This window comes from Euprymna scolopes, chromosome 40 (assembly GCF_053919585.1).
Source record: "Euprymna scolopes isolate OS-2025 chromosome 40, ASM5391958v1, whole genome shotgun sequence".
NCBI classification, from domain to species: Eukaryota; Metazoa; Mollusca; class Cephalopoda; order Sepiida; family Sepiolidae; genus Euprymna; species Euprymna scolopes.
In genome coordinates, this window is record NC_136521.1 from 68,586,426 (window position 1) to 68,610,211 (window position 23,786).

At 30.3% G+C, this 23,786-nt stretch overlaps 1 protein-coding gene across 1 annotated transcript in view; it reads left to right on the forward strand.

Annotated features, from left to right (window-relative positions):
* The first annotated feature begins 2,274 nt into the window (after window positions 1–2,274).
* The window catches only part of LOC145265605 (retinoid-inducible serine carboxypeptidase-like), a 61,162-nt gene continuing 39,650 nt past the window's right edge, over window positions 2,275–23,786 (forward strand). The window contains exons 1-3 of the mRNA XM_080121618.1: window positions 2,275–2,497; window positions 8,809–8,945; window positions 13,896–13,985. Coding sequence (XP_079977744.1) covers window positions 2,431–2,497; window positions 8,809–8,945; window positions 13,896–13,985 — 294 coding nt within the window. The 5' untranslated portion in view covers window positions 2,275–2,430. The remainder of the gene's footprint in view (window positions 2,498–8,808; window positions 8,946–13,895; window positions 13,986–23,786) is intronic.

A 23,786-nucleotide genomic window follows, 5' to 3' on the forward strand; every position in this document is an offset into this window, starting at 1 on the left:
GTAAAACTGTGTTTTCCAGGGTTCCCTTCCCTTCCCCCACCCACCCACACACATAAAAAAGCCACAAAGAAAAATCTGATATATGTACTTGTGACAGAAAGAAAATATCGTCTGCCAAAAAAATCATGTAATTTGATCAAACAGTTTTATTCTTAATGAAGAACATCAAGGTCCTGGATATGACCTTAAACTATATCCGATGGTAAGGTCCCAGATTGTGGGCTTTGGGGAGTGTGGAGCCACCCTTTAATTGCCATTGCTCCCAGGTCCACTCTGACCAAGAGTGGTAGTACCTGTTAGGATCCCAACTATGGGTGAAATAGAAACCGACTTGAAAAAAAAAACATATTCTATTAAAAACTTTTTCTTCAAAATCACTGGATTCGGCATTAAATAAAGTGAAAAGGGTTGATATGCCATAAAACAAAAACAACCAACCAAACAACCAGAAGAACATCAAATTTTATGTCTAAACGAGGAGTGATTGTCTTGTGACACCAGAATTCAAACTTACAAGCTTTGTAATGCTCTCGAATATAATCAAAACAACCATTGAATTAAAAACAATAACAAATAATCATTATGAATCGCATCTTCTGCTTGGTGCTTGTAAAACAGGCAGAGAGATGCAACATTTCGTCGATGGGACAGAGGTTGGAGCTTAGATGACAGTTCAGTACCTATCAGGTTGACGACTCTCTTTTGAACCCTGTCAAGGAGTGAGTGACTAGTAGCAGATGTTAGCGTGTGTGTGTATACACGTGAATGTGAGTGTATGTACGCGAACGTGAATATATCTACTTGTGTGTACATGTGCGCGTTAGCGTGTGTGCGTGTATGTATGTGACAAGTAATATAGCTTGAGATGTGAACACATGTTTTTGTGTGAGACTAGAAAAGGCTCCCACAGGGGTGAGAGACAAGGGCTTGTAGTTCATCGGAGCACCTATCATTAAAATACCCGTAAAATAGGCAGAGGGATGAAACATTTCGTCGATGAGACAGAGATTGAAGTGTAGTTGTTAATGCAGGACCTATTAGGTTGGCAACTCTCTTTTGAACCCTGTCAAGGAGTGAGACACTAGTAGCAGATGCACCAGCCCAAATGTGACAACAATACTCCATACTGACAGAATTTTGGGGTCGTCACCAAAATCCGTTTTTTAGGGTAACAATTGTGTAACACTGGCTGGCACTTGTCTTTATTAATGGCAGTTGGAATGATAAAAGTAATACCAATGTTAACCTTAAAAAGAAAGAACTTTATTTGCTTTTTTTACATGTTGGAGAGAGTACACCCCTTGTTAATAAGGTTGGCTGACAACGTGCATCTTGTTAGTTCGGTGGCTAAATGTGTAATGACTACTTGCCTGTCATGCTGGCTGGGGCTTGGTTAAGGAAAAAGAGAGAGAGAAAGAAACAGTATAGGAGTAAGAGAGAGAGGTGGGGAAAAGTCTTTTAACAAGCAAGTTGGCAACTGACTCGGTCACAACCTACTTTTCGACCTGACCCCCTGCTAGTTGCTAAGCAACAAAGAAAGGAAGAGAAAGGCTAAGAAACTATCATTTTTGGCGAATGGTATTATTTTCGTCCTACTAATGGCTTCTAGGGGTGACTCAGGTCAGTCCTACAATTGTAAGAGAGAAAAAAAAAAAAAAATAAAAATAAACAAGTAAAGCAAATTTTCCGGGAATGGGAAACTAAGGAAATGAGCAAATGAAGTACAGACCCGAAATATGATTAAAATGATCCCAACTTTATTTAAAAGAAAATAAAATGTTATGCTTGTATTTTCCAAAACTCAGGTTTTAAAAAAAAAACCTTTAAGGTAACATGAATTGGAATTCCCTTTAGAGTTCCTGCTTCCCTGACTGTACAGACATGCAGAAGTTCAAGTGTAATGTGAACAGACATCCTGCTGCTCAAATCCCTACATAGTATCCCTGGTCCCAAATAATAGCCTCTTACGACTTCGTAGCACTGTGTCTGGTTTGGGGCAAAAAAACAGGACACAAAAAACAAAAACAAAAAAAAACTTTTAAATCTAAGTCTAATATTTTGTCAAAGGTTGAATTATGTATTTATTTATTGAACAAACAATTAACAATGTTTTCTAAATATCTAAATAAATAAAATTGTGTGGTGAGCACTTCGATTTTAAATTGAAAATAAAAATTTATTTCACAGCGAATTTGTTTATTTTATCTGTTTTCCAAATCGTCCGTTTTCCAAATCGTCCGCCTTCGCACCCCCACCCCGTCTCATCCATAAAACAGACCACGTGACCCGTCCAGCCGGTGCAAAGTGAAAGGAGTGTCCCGCTCTATAAAATGCAACGATTTGCGTGTTTACTTCGTTTTGATTTTATTTATTTAGGAAATATCACTTCTAACATCTCGTCTGCAACATTTTAGATAGCAAACAAAAAACATGACGATTCCTCTTGCGATTTTGATTCTTCTCTCGGCGACATCTTTCTCGTTCACATCGACACTCCGTAAGTAAATTTCACTAATCAAAAATAAAGGTTATCCTGACGCTCCGCACTTCTTTATTTACATTGGAAGTGACGTCACACAAATCTTATAATACGGATGGCTACAATTGTAAAAATAATTTGTTTTAATTTTCTTTCATTTTGAGCTCCTTTTTTCTCCCGTTTGTTTTGTTTTCTACAATTAATAAACGAGTTTACAAGTAAAAAATAATTTGTTTTAATTTTCTTTCATTTTGAACTCCTTTTTTCTACAATTAATAAACGAGTTTACAAGTAAATTCAATCTTGGAAACTACTCGTTTGCCGTAATTTTTAACATTATTTTCATTTTCAGTGACCCCGACGAAACCTTTAAAAGTGGTAATTTTAAAGGAATTTGAGGGTGGAGTAATTCTTTATATTTACCTTTTTTTTACTTGAATTGTTTGGTGAAAGTACAGAATAGTTACAATACACCCTCTCTTCCCCATGTTAAATAATAGGTTTCTAAATAATAGCGTTAAAAAATAGTTTGGGTCGTAAAGTGCAGGAGTACCTATAAAAGGTAACGCCGGATCGGAAAAAAGAGCTCAACAAAATGAAAAAATAAATTCTCCGCTCAAAATAAGAAATGGGAGAAAAAAAAAAAAAAGTTAAATTCTCCGCTGTGTTAATTAAAAACTAAAACAAATTCTCAAAATGAAAAGAAATGTTAGTTTCTCCGCTCAAGAAATGGGAGAGAAAAAGAAATTAAATTCGCTAAAACAAATTATTTTTTACTTGTAAACTCGTTTATTAATTGTACCTATTTACTATGCCTCCCCACGGGACAGAGTTAGACACCAGGGTCGTTTTTTAACGTGGAGAAAAGGTAGAAAAAATAAAAATTGTCTCAGTCGTGAAGGATTTCTCCTCCACCGAAAGAGAACAAGAAATAGAAGTGCAGCACTGAAGAACAGATACTACACTTTGATCTTGTCCCGAAGGCCAAGAAACAAACGGGAGAAAAAAGGAGCTCAAAATGAAAGAAAAATAAAACAAATTTTTCACAATTGTAAGTATTATAAGATTTGTGTGACGTCACTTCCAATGTAAATGAAGAAGTGCGGAGCGTCAGAATAACCAAAATAAATAAATAAATATAAAAAAACCTTCGAATTAGAAAGAATTTAAAAAAAAAAAATCCTTATATAGATCAACCCCCATGGCTGCTGACATTGCTTCGTTAAAATTCGGGGTGGACCTGATGAATCTTGCTCCAATGCTCCAGCTCCCTCCACCCTGTCTATTTTTTTTTTTTAATTTTTAGGGGATTATTATCGAGTGAACTACCAGATTATATAAAAAAAAAAAAAAAAAAAATTGAAGTCAATATTTAAATAAGGGATGCTCAGTTTCTGACGCAACTTTAAATCGATCATCCATTTTAGAACCATTTAACATTTTTTAGGCCAAATTTTACGAATTTAGCCTTTTTTTCAAAAGCAGTTTAGACGTTTAGCCTTTTTTTTTAGAGATTGTTTTAAAAAGCGAAGTTCAAAAAGTCAAAATACTAAAAGGCAAGACTGGAGTTTAGGTGGAAAAATAATCTTGAACCCTTTATCGCATAAAAGAAACGAAATTACTTTAGTCACATTTACGTTACCATGAAAACAATTTTTTAAATAATTTTAAAGAATGAATACCTTTTTTATAATGATAAAAAGTATATATATTTTTTTTTTTTACATAGGCATCACCACATTATCAAGGCCAAGAGGCCACTCAAGGATAAGGGTTAAAGAGTGTACAGTAGAAATTGGACAATATAGTAATCATTAGTAATGAAAATTTGGTAAATTTGATAACTTATATTGAACGGCTCATCAAGAACTTATTTACGTTAGACTTGAAGACAACCATATTGTAGTCAGCCGGAAAGCAGGAAAACGGAAGACAATTCCACAGGCGTGCAGTTCTAAGAAAGAGGCTTTGTTCATGGAATCTATGTTTAGGTTTAGGCACAGATAAAGAGTGGGGGGAATTATTGATAGTGTTTACAGCTAGATAAGTGTTTCTTGTGAAAGTTTGGCGAGGGGGGACCATAGATTGAAGCTCAGTCGAACACTTTCCATGAAAATAACGATACATCAGAGACAAACTCGCAACATCTCTTCTGTGAGATAGAGGTTGCAAGGAAGAGAAAAGGACATCTCCTACGAGGCTACAAAGTCTATTTTGAACTCTATCAAGGCAGGACAAGTCCTTTCTAGCAGCTCCTGCCCAGATGTGGCAACAGTATTCCATTCCATGACGTACCTGGCTCTTATATAGATAGAGAATAGCATCAGCAGTGAGATATCTACTGGATCGATAGAAAGATCCCGCCATGTTTCCAGCAGAAATAGAAATATTAAATTACTAGCAGTTCCGCCCGGTTTTGCACGGGCCCTAAAAATTATGAATACGCAAAGTAATGCCTTTCTCTATAATAGTCTTCCTTAACTACCATAGAGAAAAGATAATAATTCGTTGAAAAAAGAAAAAATAGAAAATAAAAGACAAAAAGAAAAAAAAAAAGAGAGAGGGGGCAAGATTCTTTAGGTCCGCCGAATTCAGTAACGCATGCATCACGCCAGCAACTGACCGTCGACCACACAAAATTAAACCCAGTTTCATGAAACAGAAACGAAATAAATAAATCCCGTATATTGTGGCGTATAAGGCGACCGTCAGATAAGACGAGGTACAAAATTGGAGCAAATTTTAATAACTTTATCATATATCAGTTGTATAAGACGACTGCTAAATCACAAAACTAAGCCTTTGCAACGCCGGGTATTTTATGAAATATTGGTTTTTAAAAAATTATTTTTTAAACTTTAACGGTCGTTTTTTACGCCAAAATGTACGGTAAATAATAAACACGTAATTATTTACTTATATGGCATTAAAAAAATTTTTTTTTTTTTTTCGTAAATCATCTGTAGTTTTCCATTTTGAGTGAAAAATTTTCACTCCAAAATGATGGCCGATTATGACGTCAGTTAATCGTCTGCTATTTCAAAGAGTTATCTTACGTTAGTGTGTCCCTTGCAACTTACTACTAGAAAATAGGTACTTCCTCAGAATAATAACGAAAATCGAAAAATCAAATTTTAACCAAAAACAATATTATTTACTTAATTGCCACGTCGAAATTATTTACATATTCAAAAATTACGAAAAATGATAAAGTAGAAAACTAATTTTTGGTAAATTTTTACTTTCTTTCCACTTTAACACTCACGTTTAAAATTACGACCTGGATAGGTTTTCGAGTATGCTGAAAACGAATATCACATTATAATTTTGTGTAGACAAGTAGTTTTCCGGATATTAAGACCTTTATTATGCAATGTAATTCATTATGTTTTTACTGGTAGCTGCCACGTGTGCACACGTGCGTCAAAAGCTTTCCAATCTGGTCAAAGTACCATTCAGTTGGCTTAAAATCAAAGAATTCTTGACACACAAGTCTCCATCATCGAACCTTAACAGCCGTCCCGAACGAGCCTTTTTTCAAGACTCATGTTGCCAGAATCGAAACGCTTGTACCTCTTTGAGATTATCGCATATGCAATTGTTCCTTCACTTTCAGCAACACACATATCTTCTGCGGATTTTCTGGTTGAAAGACCTCGCTTCCAGCAGTAACGAATCAAAACTTGCTGATCAATTTCATCAATCATCATCTGGAATAGAAAGATGAAGTTCACTACCTCTATAAGGCCACCATTCGCCCATGTATGGAGTATTGTTGTCATATTTGAGCTGGTGCATCTGCTACTAGTCTCTGGCCCTTAGACAAGGTCCAAAAGAGAGTCGCCAATCTGATAGGTCCTGAACTGTCATCTAAGCTTCAGCCTCTGTTCCATCAACGAAATGTTGCATTCCTCTGCCTGTTCTACAAGTATTTTAATGGTGAATGCTCTGGCGAACTGCAGACACTTCTGCCCCCGCGACGTAGACACCCTCAACAAACCCGATAGGCAGCTAAATCCCACCTCCACACAGTAGAGATCCCTAGATGTAAAAGAGCTTTCTACTCCAGTAGTTTCTTCCCCAGAACCGCTAGACTTTGAAATTCCATTCCAGGTCCCTGCTTCCCCAACTGTACTGACATGCATAAGTTCAAGTGTAATGTGAACCGACATCTTGCTGCCCAACTCCCTACATAGTACCCCAGTAGCTGTTACCCCTGATAATAGCCTCCTACACCAAAGTGGCAATGTGCCTTGTTTGGGGTGAAAATGTAATAAAAAATATATATATATATATATATATAATTAGTTTTTACCATAATAATTAAATACCTACAGACACTAGTGTTTCATCATTTCGGGAATCTTCAGCACAGGGTGTCACAATTAATACCATTCAAACAATTTGAATCCCGCAACACAAGCCATCTCTGGCTCGATTAGCGGAGACCTAATCCATTCGGCTACCATTAACCATGTGAAATAATGCTGAATTTTAAACATCTTAATTTTTAAGTGTTCATTTACGCCAGACAGACAGTGATCTAATCGTTATACGATGATCTATGCATAAGAGCTAAATTGACCGACTTAATTCAACTGAAAGTGCTCAACGATAAGAAACGAATTTCTTAAAGGGGCTGTCATAATTATTTTTTACTATAATAATTAAATACCTACAGACACTAGTGTTTCATCCTTTCGGGAATCTTCAGAGATGCAAAAAAACAATTAAAAATTTTATAAAAATTTAATTTTTTACAAGTGTTTACAAACTTTTGGGATAACCTAATAATAAATACTCTAATTCCGATATTACGTTCTCATCTGTGAGCAACGAAGAATCCAAATAAAATAAAGTCTCTGTTGGTCCCCTGACAGAAGGAGGGTGAACCTATAAATTCACCCTTGTCCGTTTGTCCATTCGTCTGTCCATATTTTTCTCAATAACTACGCCTTGGAATTTTTCAAAATTTTGCACAAACATTAAACATGATATGAGTAAAAAAGTAATAGAACGGATTTTCCGGGAAAACTCCGGTCCCCCCCCCCCCAAGGGGTGCCTTTTGGATAAAAACAGCTAAAATTGACACTTTTGTGCTTATTAAAATAAAGGTCATTGCTTGGATTTTTATAAAACTTTCTGAAAAGTTGTAACTAACTGATTTCTATATAATTTTGTTTGTCTATACTTCGCGATAAATCTTGGCTGTGCCCCAGGGGTTCATTTATGGCTAATAAAAGCACTCCATTTTTGAGACTATTTTACCATATTTGTCCAAAATTTTCTGTGTGTGGCTATTTAGCAGTTTTGCATGATACTGAATTCAAATTTAAATATGTTAAGGCCTTTGAGGGATTTGGGGCCTAAATGCGTGGGGTGGGGGGAATGATGGTCTTAGTCGTTTCTTTTTTTGCATGGTGCAGAACTCAAATTTACATATGTTAAGGCCTAAAACTGCACCATTTGTTCATTTTTAACCAGGATTTGACGTCCCCTGGGGACTTTGGGGCTAAATGGGAGGAGGGGGCAAATGATGAACTTAGTCATTTTTTTTATGCCTCGTGCAGAACTCAAATTTAGAAAATTTTGATACCTTATTTTAATAGAGTTTTCTATTTCAGTAGATTCTTTCCAAGACCAACAATAACCATCAACAAAAACCATCAACAATAACCATAAGTCAGTTTATTGTTATTAAATTAAATTTCGGCTCATTTTGGACCTTCTTTTTATCCTAGGAACCCAAAAATGCCTCAAAAATGGCTAGAAATTATGGGGTAATGTAAGTTTTAGCCAACTAAGTCTATTCATAGTCATTTCGGACGTTTTTGGAGTAACATAGTAGCCAAATAGCTGATTTTTTAAGATTTCGGGTAATTTTGAGCAAATTTCGGCTCATTTTGGCCCTTCTTTTCATCCTATAAACCCAAAAATGCCTAAAAAATGGCTAGAAATCATCAGTCTCAACTATCTATACCAAGAGATTAAGCTAGGTGCAAATGGTTTTTGAAGATAGACCCCTAGTACTGCCGCCCTCTATTGTTAAAAAAAACTTTCTTCCTGCTGACTGTTCTCTTTAGGCATTTTCTGTCTTTATAATAATCATCATTCGACTTGTTAGCTCTTTACATCAAGAGGCTTCATACCTTGTCTTGAGCGATTAAAAAAGAATAAACAGAATTTAAAAAATGTGTGTCTCTCTCCCCTACACTGTTTTGATTTTGTCAGATTTTTTATTCAAAATTAGTTTTATGTTTTTCTTTTGTTTTTTTGTTTTTTTTTACTGAAATAAATTTTAATTCCTTTTTTTGTTTTGTTCTTTTCAGTTTTAGAGAAAGAACACACACATTCTAAGGGTCACGAATGGTGGGATTATGTGAACGTGCGTCCAAATGCACATATGTTCTATTGGGTCTACGAACACAAAGATGTTGATAACAAACCCTTTATCATGTGGTTGCAGGTGAGCACATTCACTTTCTTTGGCTGCAAAAGGGATGACAGGTGTGTGTCTATATATATATATATATATATATATATATATATATATATATATATATATATATATATACAAGCAAACAGTTAATAAAACATGTTAAAAACCACTTTGAAATGAGTTAAAAACATAAGTGGATAGTCCTTAATCCGCGGAATTTCGAAGAAATACTTTCCTTCTCATCAGAGGGTAGGAATTAGCAAAATGCGGGATCGAATTTTGCATGCAGAAGTATTTGATGAAAGAAGTAAGTCAAAGATCTTACTTGAAAAAAAAAAAAGTTAAGCAGGGGGAATATGGTGAAGAAAAAGGTGATTACACATGAATGGATAGTCTGGTGGAAGATAAATAATCCAGTGATGGTAAAATCCAAATATATAACTTCAAGAAAGTTAATTGAATTTCCATTTCCACAAGTAAAATCCAAGGAAATCCTGTAATTGGAAGATGGTCCAAAATAATCCAAAGGCAGAAATCCATTCACGTGTAATCACCTTTTTCTTCACCATATTCCCTCTGCTTCACTTTTTTGTTATCAAGTAAGATCGTTGACTTACTTGTTGTTTCATCAAATACTTTTGCATGCAAAATCCGATCCTGCATTTTGCTAATTCCTACCCTCTGATGAGAAGGAAAGTATTTCTTCGAAACTCTGTGGATTAAGGACTATCCACTTATCTAGTGTTTCCTTTTCAGATTAAATATGTTTTCAACTCATTTCAAAGTGGTTTTTAACATGTTTTATTAACTGTTTGCTCGTATTATAAGCTCTATCTCCTATTTGGTTTCATCGAGCTTTTATATTTGGCTGAGATAACTTTATAAATATTAATTCTTTAATATTTATAATATACTTTAATTTTACCATCTTGGATCATTTTGGTAAATTTAATTGTAATTTTTATTTTTATTTTATATATATATATATATATATATATATATATATATATAAAAAGAATAAATGACAAAAACTTTATATTCCAAAATACATGATGTTGACAATTTTTATAGTTTATTCCTTTACATCAATTAATTTGTACATTTCTTGACAGTATCTGTTTCGTAGCGCAAAATCAATCACTTAATTATTATATCAATCAGTGAATCTATCATGCCCTTAACTCATCAGAAGAAATAGCTACAATAAATCCACGAAAAGGAATTAAAATGTGATTTGACATGGTGAGAATCCGAAATTTGGAAGAGAAGCTGCAGTTACCTTTATATATTTTAATTTTTTTTTTTTTGATGGATTGATTGTTGCTATTTCTTCTGATGAGTTAAGGGAATAATAAATTCACTGATTGATATAATAATTAAGTGAGTGATTTTGTGCTACGAAACACACTGTCAAGGATCAATTGGTGTGAAGGAATAAAATATAAAAATTGTCAACATCATGTACTTTGGAATATAAAGTTTTTGTCATTTTTTTTTTTTTTTTTTTTTTTTTACACAGTGATCACCACTTATCAAGGCCTGGAAGCCACTCAGGGATAAGGGTTATTGCAAGTACATTACGTTAGTGTGGAGATTTGATGAAGTGTTTACTTAAGGGAGCGGTTCATTAGGAATTTGTTAACGTTGGACTTGAAGACATCCAAGCTGTAGTCTGGTGGGAAGCAGGCAGATGGAACAGAGTTCCACAGGCGTGCAGTTCTAAGAAAGAAGCTTTGTTCATGGAATCCACGTTTTGATTTAGGCACAGATAAAAAGTGGGGGAAATTTTTCACAGTGGATTCAGCTAGACGGGTGTTTTTGATGAAAGATTGGCGAGGGGGGACCAGAGATTGGAGTTCAGACGAGCACCTGCCATGGAAATAATGATAAAACAAGGATAGGCTCGCAACGTCTCTTCTGTGGGAGAGAGATTGCAGGGTAGAGAAAAGGGCATCCCCCACTAAGCCACAAAGTCTGTTTTGTACTCTGTCAAGGCAGGATAGGCTGTTTTTAGCAGCTCCTGCCCAGATATGGCAACAGTATTCCATCCTTGGACGTACTTGGCTTTTATATAGATAGAGAATTGCATCAGTAGTGAGATATTTTCTGGAGCGGTAGAAGGATCCCACCATCTTTCCAGCGACCTTGGCAACAGACTTGATGTACGTGTTCCATTTCAGATCAGGAGTAAAGGTCAAACCCAGAAGCTTGTCAAAACACGGGGCCTCACCCAGATGAGAGCCATCCATCTTAATTGATGCCAGATGGGGATCAGAACGTTGATGATGTAAGGATAGGAGTTTGGTTTTGGATGCATTAAAGGTAACCAGCCACGTCTTCCCCCATTTATTCTATGTATTGCTCTGTATTCACATTGAGCTTCTTATATAAGGATTGATATATAATAAGAAAAATATATTTCTACAGAAATATATTTTTATATATATATATATATATATATATTTGTTTACTGTTTTTTGGGGAAAGAATTTCAACAAAATGCTCGATTACAAAGAAAAACCTTTTGGATATAAGAGCTTAATATTTATTTATTTAATTGTACAGAAGTTCAGAAAAACATTGGTACCGTCGGTTTCAAGCCCAACATAAAGGGGACCAGTTAATAGTAAAACGTAAATGATGTTAGGCTCTCGTCAGTCATGTTGTTTCTGTTTCTATATATATATTAAGAAAGAGAAAGAAAATTAAAACTGTAAGTTGAACTTTACAATCAAAATTTATTGTTCGACTGAATACTCCAAAAAACAATTTACAAAGTCCTTATTCCGCGGAGTTTCAAAGAATGCTATTTTTATTATTATTCTTCTCATCAGAGGACATAAAGAAATCAGCAAATTATATTTGTAGCAATGCTAGAATTTGCAAGTGATGGCATTAAATGAAATCGCAATTTATTGTAGTTATAAATTGCCAAATAAAAAAAAAAATGAAAAAATATTAGATATTTTGCCAAATAAAAAAATGAAAAAATATTGGATAGTTTTTCATTTTTTTATTTGGCAATTTATAAAATTTTTAAAAATGAATAAAATATACTTATTATGTTGCTAAACAATGCTTTAAACAAACTATATCAACATTAAAACAGATTTTTTTTTAATAATTTTTTTTTTTGCTTGTTTCATTTGTTTTTATCTTTTTACAGGTGGGGTGGGTGAGCAGTTTAATCCTCCATAAATTGGGGAGATATGTAAAATGTTACAACTTTATCAGCATGTGAAATTTGCACCTGTTGAGCTGGAGCGATTGTTTACTTTTTTCTTTGATGGTTTTTTTTTTTTTTTTTACATAGGCATCATCACTTATCAAGGCTAAGATGCCACTCGAGGATAAGGGTTAAAGAGTATACAGTAGAAATTGGACAATATAGTAATCATTAGTAATGGAGATTCGGTAAATTTGTTAACTCATATGGAACGGCTCATCCAAAACTTGTTTACGTTAATCTTGAAGACAGCCATATTGTAGTCAGCTGGAAAGCAGGAAAACGGAAGACAATTCCACAGGCGTTCAGTTCTAAGAAATAAGCTTTGTTCATGGAATCTACGTTTAGGTTTAGGCACAGATAAAGAGTGCGGGAAATTATTGATAGTGGTTTCTGCTAGACAGGTGTTTCTTGTGAAAGTTTGGTGAGGCAGGGACAATAGATTGGAGCTCAGCCAATGTTGCCATGACAATAATCATTGGAGGGGGGGGGGGTAAATGAATGATTTTCATAATATTGATATCTTTAATACGTGAAAATTTGCACATTCATGTAAACATCATCATCATCATCATCATCATCATTGTTGTCATCATCATCATAATTGTCATCATCATCATCGTCGTCATCATCGTCATCATCATCATCATCGTCATCATCATCATCGTCAACATCATCATGATCATCATTGTTGTCATCGTCATCATCATCATTGTTGTCATCGTCCTCATCATCATCATTGCTGTTATCGTCATCATCATCAAATCATTGTTGTCATCATCATCGTCTTCATCATCATCATAATTGTCATCATCATCATCGTCGTCATCATCGTCATCATCATCATCATCGTCGTCAACATCATCATCATCATCATCATTGTTGTCATCATCATCATTGTTGTCATCATCATCATCATTGTTGTCATCATCATCATCATCATTGTCATCGTCATCATTGTTGTCATCATCATAATCGTCATCATCATAATCGTCATCATCATCGTCGTCATCATCGTCATCATCATCGTCGTCATCATCTTCATCATCATCATTGTTGTCATCATCATCGTCATCATCATCATCATCGGTTTATTGTAGATTTTTAAATTCACTTCAAATGTTCTAATTTATCTTTCTCTTGATCTTTATTATTTCTTCCATTTTTTTTTTATCACCCTTCTGCCAAACTGACCTTGCTACCTCAACTGTTCTACATCTATTAACCCAGACACTCTCCTCCGTTCTTTTAATGTGTTGGGAGTTGACGGTGGTTCAATGGTTAACGACATGAACTGACAACCTGGGTGTCCCATGTTTGTTCCACAAAAATCGCTTTCACTTAGGATGTTTGCAACCTTCATGTGGTCCATCCTGTTAGTACCCGATGTCTTTCTATTGAATTGATGAGAAGGATACAATGGAAGACTTGGAGACAGGATGTCTACAGAGTAAGATTGACAGTATAGGGAGATATGTTTAGAACAGCAAACTTGGATGGTATGGTCACATTAAAAGAATAGATGAGAGTTATTGTGTCAGATGTGTCACTACTGGTATTTGATTGTCTCTGATGAGCAGCTAAATAGACTAGTCATCTATGGCTATGAAGGACTGCATGATGATGATGATGATGATAACATTGTCAAACAGAAGTATTCAATCTCATGACTTCTCTTAAGCATCATCATCATCATCATCTTTTTTATCGTGACAATCGTTAAAATTTTTAATCTTTTTCTTTTCTTTAAGGGTGGCCCTGGCGGATCATCTACCGGTTTTGGAAATTTTATGGAAATTGGACCTTTGGATATTAATCTAAAACCCCGAAACTTTACATGGGTAAGTTGCATGAGAAGAGTCTGGAGACGATGATATATATATATATTTTTTTTTATTAGGGCTCACCACTTATCAACGCCAGAAGGTTACTCAAGGATAAGTGTTATATTTTAGGTAGATGGTGATACAATTATCAAGGCCCGAAGGTCATTCAAGGATAAGGGTAAAGTGTTAGGTGGATCGTGAGACAAGATCAGTCATGGTAGAACTTGGATGGGCTAGATTATCTAAATGGGGGACTCAATAGGAATTTATTCATATTAGACTTGAAAATGGTGATGTTATAGTTAGTCTGGAAACAGACACGTGGTATTGCGTTCCAAAGATGGACAGTTCTAGGAGAGTTTTGATTATGGAATTTTCGTTTAATTTTGGGCACAGATAGAGATTGAGGAAAATTGTTGTAAGTGTAACATAGTGCGAATGATGTGCATGTGAGAAATTCAGCAGCAGCTGTAGGATAGCTGACTAGCAAAAATATTAGCAGCAGCCATCTTAGCACATATGCAAATTAAGCATGTGTGCACATGCTTACATCATGGGAAGAAGGGAAAAAAAGGAGAAAAATGGACAGTGCATGAAGAAAGATGAATGTGTGAAGTTGAGGGTGAGAAAGTATTTTCTATGGCCGGCGTCAGGTGGTGGGGAGAGAGACTTTTAAAAAGTACATGTTATACGGCATAGCGTTATAAAACACATGCGTGTGCGAAAACACTTTTGAAAGATAATGAAATGCGTTATTGTTGGAAGAACCACGAATAAATGCTTTTCATTTTCATTTTAAAAAATGCTGAGTCAGATTTATATTTCTTTCCTTTTTTTTTTGTTTGTTGCTTTGCGATGGTACCAAACAACGTGTGGGTCTGAGTGAGTGAAATGTAACAACACAATTAAAATGTAACAACACAATTAAAATGTAACAACACAATTAAAATGTAACAACACTATTAAAAAGTAACAGCCACATTACATGTGTAACGAAAGGAAAATGCCATTTTATTTTATGATTTTTAGCGATTAATAGCAAATTGCCGTTATTACCAGGTTTATTTTGATCTCTATTTCTAGAGAGGTTGTTAAGGGGGAGGTAATCAATGGTGAATTTTAAAGATGGCAGGGCGAGACACAGTTCTTGCTTCTTCATAAAAAATGCGGAGTCTGATTTTCATTTATTTATTTTATTTTGTTTGTTCATCTGCGACGGTATAAGACAACGTGTGGGTCCGAACAATTCAAACGTAATGACACAGTTTGCGTGTAACAACCATGTTATGGCAGTTGTTTCAGCTAAATGAGTCTTATTTGCAAACGCTTTACGGGAAGTAACCACAGATTGGAGCTTAGTGTAATATCAATAGAGGAGAAATAGATCTGCAATGTCTTTTCTGTGAGAAAGAGAGCATACAGAGACGAAAAGCTCCTTGCCCACTAAATTTCACAGACGGCTTTGTACTCTGTCAAGGCAGAAAAGGGTACTCTTAGGAGCTCCGCCCCAGATGTTGCAACAGGACTCCATCTTAGCAGGTATTTGACTCTTTTAGATGTAACCGCGAGTTTAAAATACCAGGTTGGGAAACTGGTCCCGTCCATCCTTCTCTCGAGGGTAGATGGGTCTCTCTTAAGCTGTGGTAGGCAACCCATCTAGTGATGGTGTCACGATAAGAAATACCATTGATAGCCTTGGTGAAGCATCAAGTATTTCCAGTAATTAGAAAAAAAAACGTGAAAGATTCTGTGGAATTTGTTCACGCTTCACCTGCACCTACTGGCATTGAATGAAACAACAACAATATGTAAAGGATTGTGTCGAAAGTGAACAATTTTTCCAGTGATTTTTTTTGCCAACAGATCTTGTGTAGGTCTTCCATTTCAGATCAGGAGTAAAAATCAGTCCCAGAAGTTTGTTGAAGCCAGGTGCTTCATTGAGGCGAGAACTATTCATTACAAAATGGAGCAAAGTGGGCGAGATATAAAACTGTTTAATAAACTGTAGGCAGCCATTTTTTTTTTTTGGTTGTTTACATTGTAAATATATATATATATATATATATATATATATATATATATATATATATATATATATATACTAGCAGAAGTACCCGTCGTTGACTGGGTTCAAAAACAGCCTACATAAAATGGACTGTGATTGATGAAAGTATGATAGGTTATGAAAAGGAGGGGGTTGTAAAGAGATAGGTTTTGATACTCAAAAATTTTTCCCTAAGCAAAATATGATGAAAGTAAGGATAATTTTCGCAAAAGTATATTTTTTGATATCAACTTTATTTCCATTCGTAGCCAAGAGTGACCAACAAAATGATGTTTCCTTACAAAGAGAAAATGTTATATATATAATAATATAAATATACAAGAAATAAATGTTACCATAGTCAATAAAAGTTACTTTTATGGTAGAAAAGTTCATTGGTTTGTATTTTTAAGTAGTTTGTAGAAAAAATTTTTTTTTTTAATTCACGAACCGGTTTTAAAAAAAATCAAAATGGCAGCAACTTTGAAATGGAGAGCCCCGTTTTCAATTTGAAGGAGGAGCACCTGAGCATTCTGTGTTAACAATGTAAGAGAGTTCCGTCAACGTAAGGAATATTTATAAACATATTTTAATGTTTTCCGTTATTTTGTGCTTGACGAATATTCGATTATGGCATGTGTAGTTTATATAAAAATCCATTTAAGTAGTTATCGCCTCAAATTTCGTTTTAATTTCGGTTCGCTGAAATTATTTCAAGTAAAGAGCATTAAAAACTATTTCAAAACAAAAAACAAACATGAACTGAACTTTTATTGACTATGGTAATAGTTATTTCTTGTATATTTTTTTTTGGGTAGTCGTTTGTTGGCTTTTCTGCTAAACACTCTTACTAAATAATATCGACGAAATATCGAAAAATAACGAAATAAAAACAGTTTTGAAAAATAATGAAGCAAGCTTTACTTACTTTAGTAAAATAATTCGAAACAGCAAAATGGGATATTAAAAAAGTAAACACGTAATTTAGTTTTTTAAAGCAAAGAATCGATATAAATATGAATAAGAAGAAAATGGTGCCCTTTTCAAGCAGAACAGCTTCGTTTCAGTTTTACAGTATTGACCAGTGTAGTATTGCGCAAAAAAAAACAATCCTCGATAAACAAAGAAACACAGAAAGGGTTGTAATCAACTGAATTCCTTCTAGTACACTGACAAAAAAAAGCTTAAACAGATATATAAATAAAAATAAAAAGGTTATGTAAATTTTTTTAAAAAGACATGTAATCACGTGAGCAGGATTTTTTCCTTCTTTTGACACGATAACAAGTAGCGTTCTTATTTTTTATTATTTATCTATTTTCGAAAGAGTGCCACGTGCAAGTGGAGAAGGAAAAAAACAGAGTTATGCAAAATTTGTGTCAAGAATTTTTGAAGTTCCGACTTTTTTGGGGGGGGGGGCTTTCACTTTAATAAGAACGTGAATTTATGAGGTGAATTTATTCGAGACTGATTCAACTCAAAAAAAATAAATAAAAGTTAATGTGAATTAAGATTAAAGTTAAGGTGTTATTGTGGGCCCTCATCCCTTTTAAAAAACCTTGTTAAACTTTGTGACATATTTACATTCTATGGAGGTCAGTTTTTGAAGATTTTTAACCTTTAAAAGTATATAAAAAAAAAATTATTTAATTTTCATATTTTTTATGATTCGTTGGAAAACTAAGTAAGTCATTTAATCACCTGCAATCAATGCATCAACTTGCTTTCCTGAATTCACTTATGTTATTTCAGGGATCATCAGTTGTCTACCATGAAACTGTTATATATAACATTCAAACACAGTAGTGTTTGTGAATATATGGTTAGTTTTAGTCATTTAGAACTGCTTTAAAGCTTCACTGCTCACTCATTTTTCAACCAAATTTCAAACAATTATTACAGTTTATAGATCACCTTCTCAGCTATATTGTGAAAAAACATTTTCAATTTTTGTTCAGTAAAACAAAAGTTATGATGAATTTACTGGTATTCAAAATTGTAAAACTATGTAAGGAGGTGAGCAACGCTTTTTATGACTAGTTTCCATAGCAACTACATCGCTTCAGCGACTACTGTTGCTACTAAATCATTGCTGCATCAGTTGCTACTAATTTACTGCTGTCGTTAAAAGAGAAGTAACAAGTGAAACAGAGAGAATGAAAGCATGAAAGGGAGATAATTCGGGAGATTTTATTGAAAGCAGACGAGTGCCGTACATTATTGTTATTACATATGTGTTTGTGGGGGCAAAAAATAAGACTGAAATTAAACAAAAACCAAGTGAATTTATTGGAAGCCTGGAAAAATCATGGATTATTGAAGCATTAAGAATTTTTTTTTTAAATTCAATTTATAATATTATATAATCAATTCTTAATGCTGCAATATTTATAAAAGTTATAAATTCATTATATTTTTTACTAGAATATCTTGTCCTTTTCTTTTCCAGTTTTAACAACTAGTCCTTTACTTTTCCAGGTTTAAGCTTAACCATATTACTTTTCATGGTCGCATTTTTCTGTTGTAATCTATATATATATATTCTTAAAACTTTTTGAATAATGTGTTTATCATACCAAATACCTGGGAATGAAACAGGGACCTCTAGATGTATTGTATTAAGTAATTCCTTTCAGCAACAACAGTAACCCTAACAATTTCCTTTTGTCTACAACAGTGACCACATTTGATCATAATAGTGGCAGTAGTCTTTATCTCTTCCTTTCTGACAACATCAAAGATAAACGGCACTCCCTGAAACACAAACAACATGGCATCTGAAATTTCTACCTTTCTCACCAACAATAATAGACATCAATGAGTTTATTGTTTAAAAAAATCAATTTTTATTTTATTATTTTTATCTGGTTTTTATTTTATTATTTTTATCAGGTATTTATTTTATTATTTTTATCAGGTTTTTATTTTATTATTTTTATCAGGTTTTTATTTTATTAGTTTTATCAAGTTTTTATTTTATTATTTTTATCAAGTTTTTATTTTATTAGTTTTATCAGGTTTTTATTTTATTATTTTTATCAAGTTTTTATTTTATTATTTTTATCAGGTTTTTATTTTATTATTTTTATCAGGTTTTTATTTTATTATTTTATCAAGTTTTTATTTTATTAGTTTTATCAAGTTTTTATTTTATTATTTTTATCGGGTTTTTATTTTATTATTTTTATCAGGTTTTTATTTTATTATTTTTATCAGGTTTTTATTTTATTATTTTTATCAGGTTTTTATTTTATTATTTTTATCAGGTTTTTATTTTATTATTTTTATCAAGGTTTTATTTTATTATTTTTATCAGGTTTTTATTTTATTATTTTATCAGGTTTTTATTTTATTATTTTTATCAGGTTTTTATTTTATTATTTTTATCAGGTTTTTATTTTATTATTTTAATCAAGTTTTTATTTTATTATCAGGTTTTTATTTTATTATTTTTATCGGGTTTTTATTTTATTATTTTTATCAGGTTTTTATTTTATTATTTTTATCAAGTTTTTATTTTATTATTTTTATCAGGTTTTTGTGTTATTATTTTTATCAGGTTTTTATTTTATTATTTTTATCAGGTTTTTATTTTATTATTTTTATCGTTTTTATTTTATTATTTTTATCGGGTTTTTATTTTATTTTTTTACCAGGTTTTTATTTTATTAGTTTTATCAGGTTTTATTTTATTATTTTTATCAGGTTTTATTTTATTATTTTTATCAGGTTTTTATTTTATTATTTTTATCAGGTTTTTATTTTATTTTTTTTATCAGGTTTTTATTTTATTAGTTTTATCAAGTTTTTATTTTATTATTTTTATCAGGTTTTTATTTTATTTTTTTATCAGGTTTTTATTTTATTATTTTTATCAGGTTTTTATTTTATTTTTTTATCAAGATTTTATTTTATTATTTTTATCAGGTTTTTATTTTATTATTTTTATCAGGTTTTTATTTTATTATTTTTATCAGGTTTTTATTTTATTATTTTTATCAAGTTTTTATTTTATTATTTTTATCAAGTTTTTATTTTATTATTTTTATCAGGTTTTTATTTTATTATTTTTATCAGGTTTTTATTTTATTATTTTTATCAGGTTTTTATTTTATTATTTTATCAGGTTTTTATTTTATTATTTTTATCAGGTTTTTATTTTATTAGTTTTATCGGGTTTTTATTTTATTATTATTATCAGGTTTTTATTTTATTATTTTTATCAAGTTTTTATTTTATTAGTTTTATCAAGTTTTTATTTTATTATTTTTATCAGGTTTTTATTTTATTATTTTTATCAGGTTTTGATTTTATTATTTTTATCAGGTTTTTATTTTATTATTTTATCAGGTTTTTATTTTATTATTTTTATCAGGTTTTTATTTTATTATTTTTATCAGGTTTTTATTTTATTATTTTTATCAGGTTTTTATTTTATTATTTTTATCAAGTTTTTATTTTATTAGTTTTATCAAGTTTTTATTTTATTATTTTTATCGGGTTTTTATTTTATTATTTTTATCAAGTTTTTATTTTATTATTTTTATCAGGTTTTTATTTTATTATTTTTATCAAGTTTTTATTTTATTATTTTTATCAGGTTTTTATTTTATTATTTTATCAGGTTTTTATTTTATTATTTTTATCAGGTTTTTATTTTATTATTTTTATCAGGTTTTTATTTTATTATTTTAATCAAGTTTTTATTTTATTATCGGGTTTTTATTTTATTATTTTTATCAAGTTTTTATTTTATTATTTTTATCAGGTTTTTGTTTTATTATTTTTATCAGGTTTTTATTTTATTATTTTATCAGGTTTTTATTTTATTATTTTTATCGTTTTTATTTTATTATTTTTATCGGGTTTTTATTTTATTTTTTTACCAGGTTTTTATTTTATTAGTTTTATCAGGTTTTATTTTATTATTTTTATCAGGTTTTATTTTATTATTTTTATCGGGTTTTTATTTTATTATTTTTATCAGGTTTTTATTTTATTATTTTTATCAGGTTTTTATTTTATTTTTTTATCAGGTTTTTATTTTATTATTTTTATCAGGTTTTTATTTTATTTTTTTATCAAGTTTTTATTTTATTATTTTTATCAGGTTTTTATTTTATTATTTTTATCAGGTTTTTATTTTATTATTTTTATCAGGTTTTTGTTTTATTATTTTTATCAGGTTTTTATTTTATTATTTTTATCAGGTTTTTATTTTATTATTTTTATCGTTTTTATTTTATTATTTTTATCGGGTTTTTATTTTATTTTTTTACCAGGTTTTTATTTTATTAGTTTTATCAGGTTTTATTTTATTATTTTTATCAGGTTTTATTTTATTATTTTTATCAGGTTTTTATTTTATTATTTTTATCAGGTTTTTATTTTATTATTTTTATCAGGTTTTTATTTTATTATTTTTATCAAGTTTTTATTTTATTATTTTTTCAGGTTTTTATTTTATTTTTTATCAGGTTTTTATTTTATTATTTTTATCAGGTTTTTATTTTATTTTTTTATCAAGTTTTTATTTTATTATTTTTATAAGGTTTTTATTTTATTATTTTTATCAGGTTTTTATTTTATTATTTTTATCAGGTTTTTATTTTATTATTTTTATCAGGTTTTTATTTTATTATTTTTATCAAGTTTTTATTTTATTATTTTTATCAGGTTTTTATTTTATTATTTTTATCAAGTTTTTATTTTATTAGTTTTATCAGGTTTTTATGTTATTATTTTTATCAAGTTTTTATTTTATTATTTTTATCAAGTTTTTATTTTATTAGTTTTATCAGGTTTTTATTTTATTATTTTTATCAAGTTTTTATTTTATTATTTTTATCAGGTTTTTGTTTTATTATTTTTATCAGGTTTTTATTTTATTATTTTATCAGGTTTTTATTTTATTATTTTTATCAGGTTTTTATTTTATTATTTTTATCAGGTTTTTATTTTATTATTTTTATCAAGTTTTTATTTTATTATTTTTATCGGGTTTTTATTTTATTATTTTTATCGGGTTTTTATTTAATTATTTTTATCAGGTTTTTATTTTATTATTTTTATCAAGTTTTTATTTTATTATTTTTATCAAGTTTTTATTTTATTATTTTTATCGGGTTTTTATTTTATTATTTTTATCAAGTTTTTATTTTATTATTTTTATCAGGTTTTTATTTTATTATTTTTATCGGGTTTTTATTTTTTTATTTTTATCAGGTTTTTATTTTATTATTTTTATCAAGTTTTTATTTTATTATTTTTATCGGGTTTTTATTTTATTATTTTTATCAAGTTTTTATTTTATTATTTTTATCAGGTTTTTATTTTATTATTTTTATCAAGTTTTTATTTTATTATTTTTATCAGGTTTTTGTTTTATTATTTTTATCAGGTTTTTATTTTATTATTTTTATCAGGTTTTTATTTTATTATTTTTATCGTTTTTATTTTATTATTTTTATCGGGTTTTTATTTTATTTTTTTACCAGGTTTTTATTTTATTAGTTTTATCAGGTTTTATTTTATTATTTTTATCAGGTTTTATTTTATTATTTTTATCAGGTTTTTATTTTATTATTTTTATCAGGTTTTTATTTTATTATTTTTATCAGGTTTTTATTTTATTATTTTTATCAAGTTTTTATTTTATTATTTTTATCAGGTTTTTATTTTATTTTTTTATCAGGTTTTTATTTTATTATTTTTATCAGGTTTTTATTTTATTTTTTTATCAAGTTTTTATTTTATTATTTTTATAAGGTTTTTATTATTTTTATCAGGTTTTTATTTTATTATTTTTATCAGGTTTTTATTTTATTATTTTTATCAGGTTTTTATTTTATTATTTTTATCAAGTTTTTATTTTATTAGTTTTATCAGGTTTTTATTTTATTATTTTTATCAAGTTTTTATTTTATTAGTTTTATCAGGTTTTTATTTTATTATTTTTATCAAGTTTTTATTTTATTATTTTTATCAAGTTTTTATTTTATTAGTTTTATCAGGTTTTTATTTTATTATTTTTATCAAGTTTTTATTTTATTAGTTTTATCAGGTTTTTATTTTATTATTTTTATCAGGTTTTTATTTTATTATTTTTATCAGGTTTTTATTTTATTATTTTTATCGGGTTTTTATTTTATTATTTTTATCAGGTTTTTATTTTATTATTTTTATCAGGTTTTTATTTTATTATTTTTATCGGATTGACAAGAAAGTTCTTGCGGTTTTTAACTGTTACATTCGGTTAAACATATCTCGGCTCAAACAAAAATTTATTGATTGAAATAAGCACCATCAGAATGAACACACTTTTGCAAACGTAAAAATCTGGCGTTCTGGTAAAAGTGATGTAAAAATCTTGTGTTTTTGTGACAATGAAGTTGCTGAAGAGCTTAGGTTTTTGAGATGCTTGAAAAAGTGGTAGTCTGTAGGTTAGAGGTCTGGAGAGTATGTTGGATGAAGCAGAGTTTTGTAGCCCAATTCGTTCAACTTCTGCAAATTCAGTTTAACAATGTGTGGTCATGGAGAATTGGGTCTTTTCTGTTGATGCTGGGTGTTGTTGTCGAAGTTTCTGATGCATTTCATCTATCTATGAAGAGTACTTTTCTGCCATGATGGTTTCGCATACAAAAAACTGTAACGTTTGTGACCAGTCGCAGATCACCAGTCAGCATGACCTTCTTTTGGTGCAACTTTGGTTTCAGGAAGTGTTGTTGAACCTCGTTGGTGTCTAACCACTTAGTTGAGCATCGTTGTTGGAT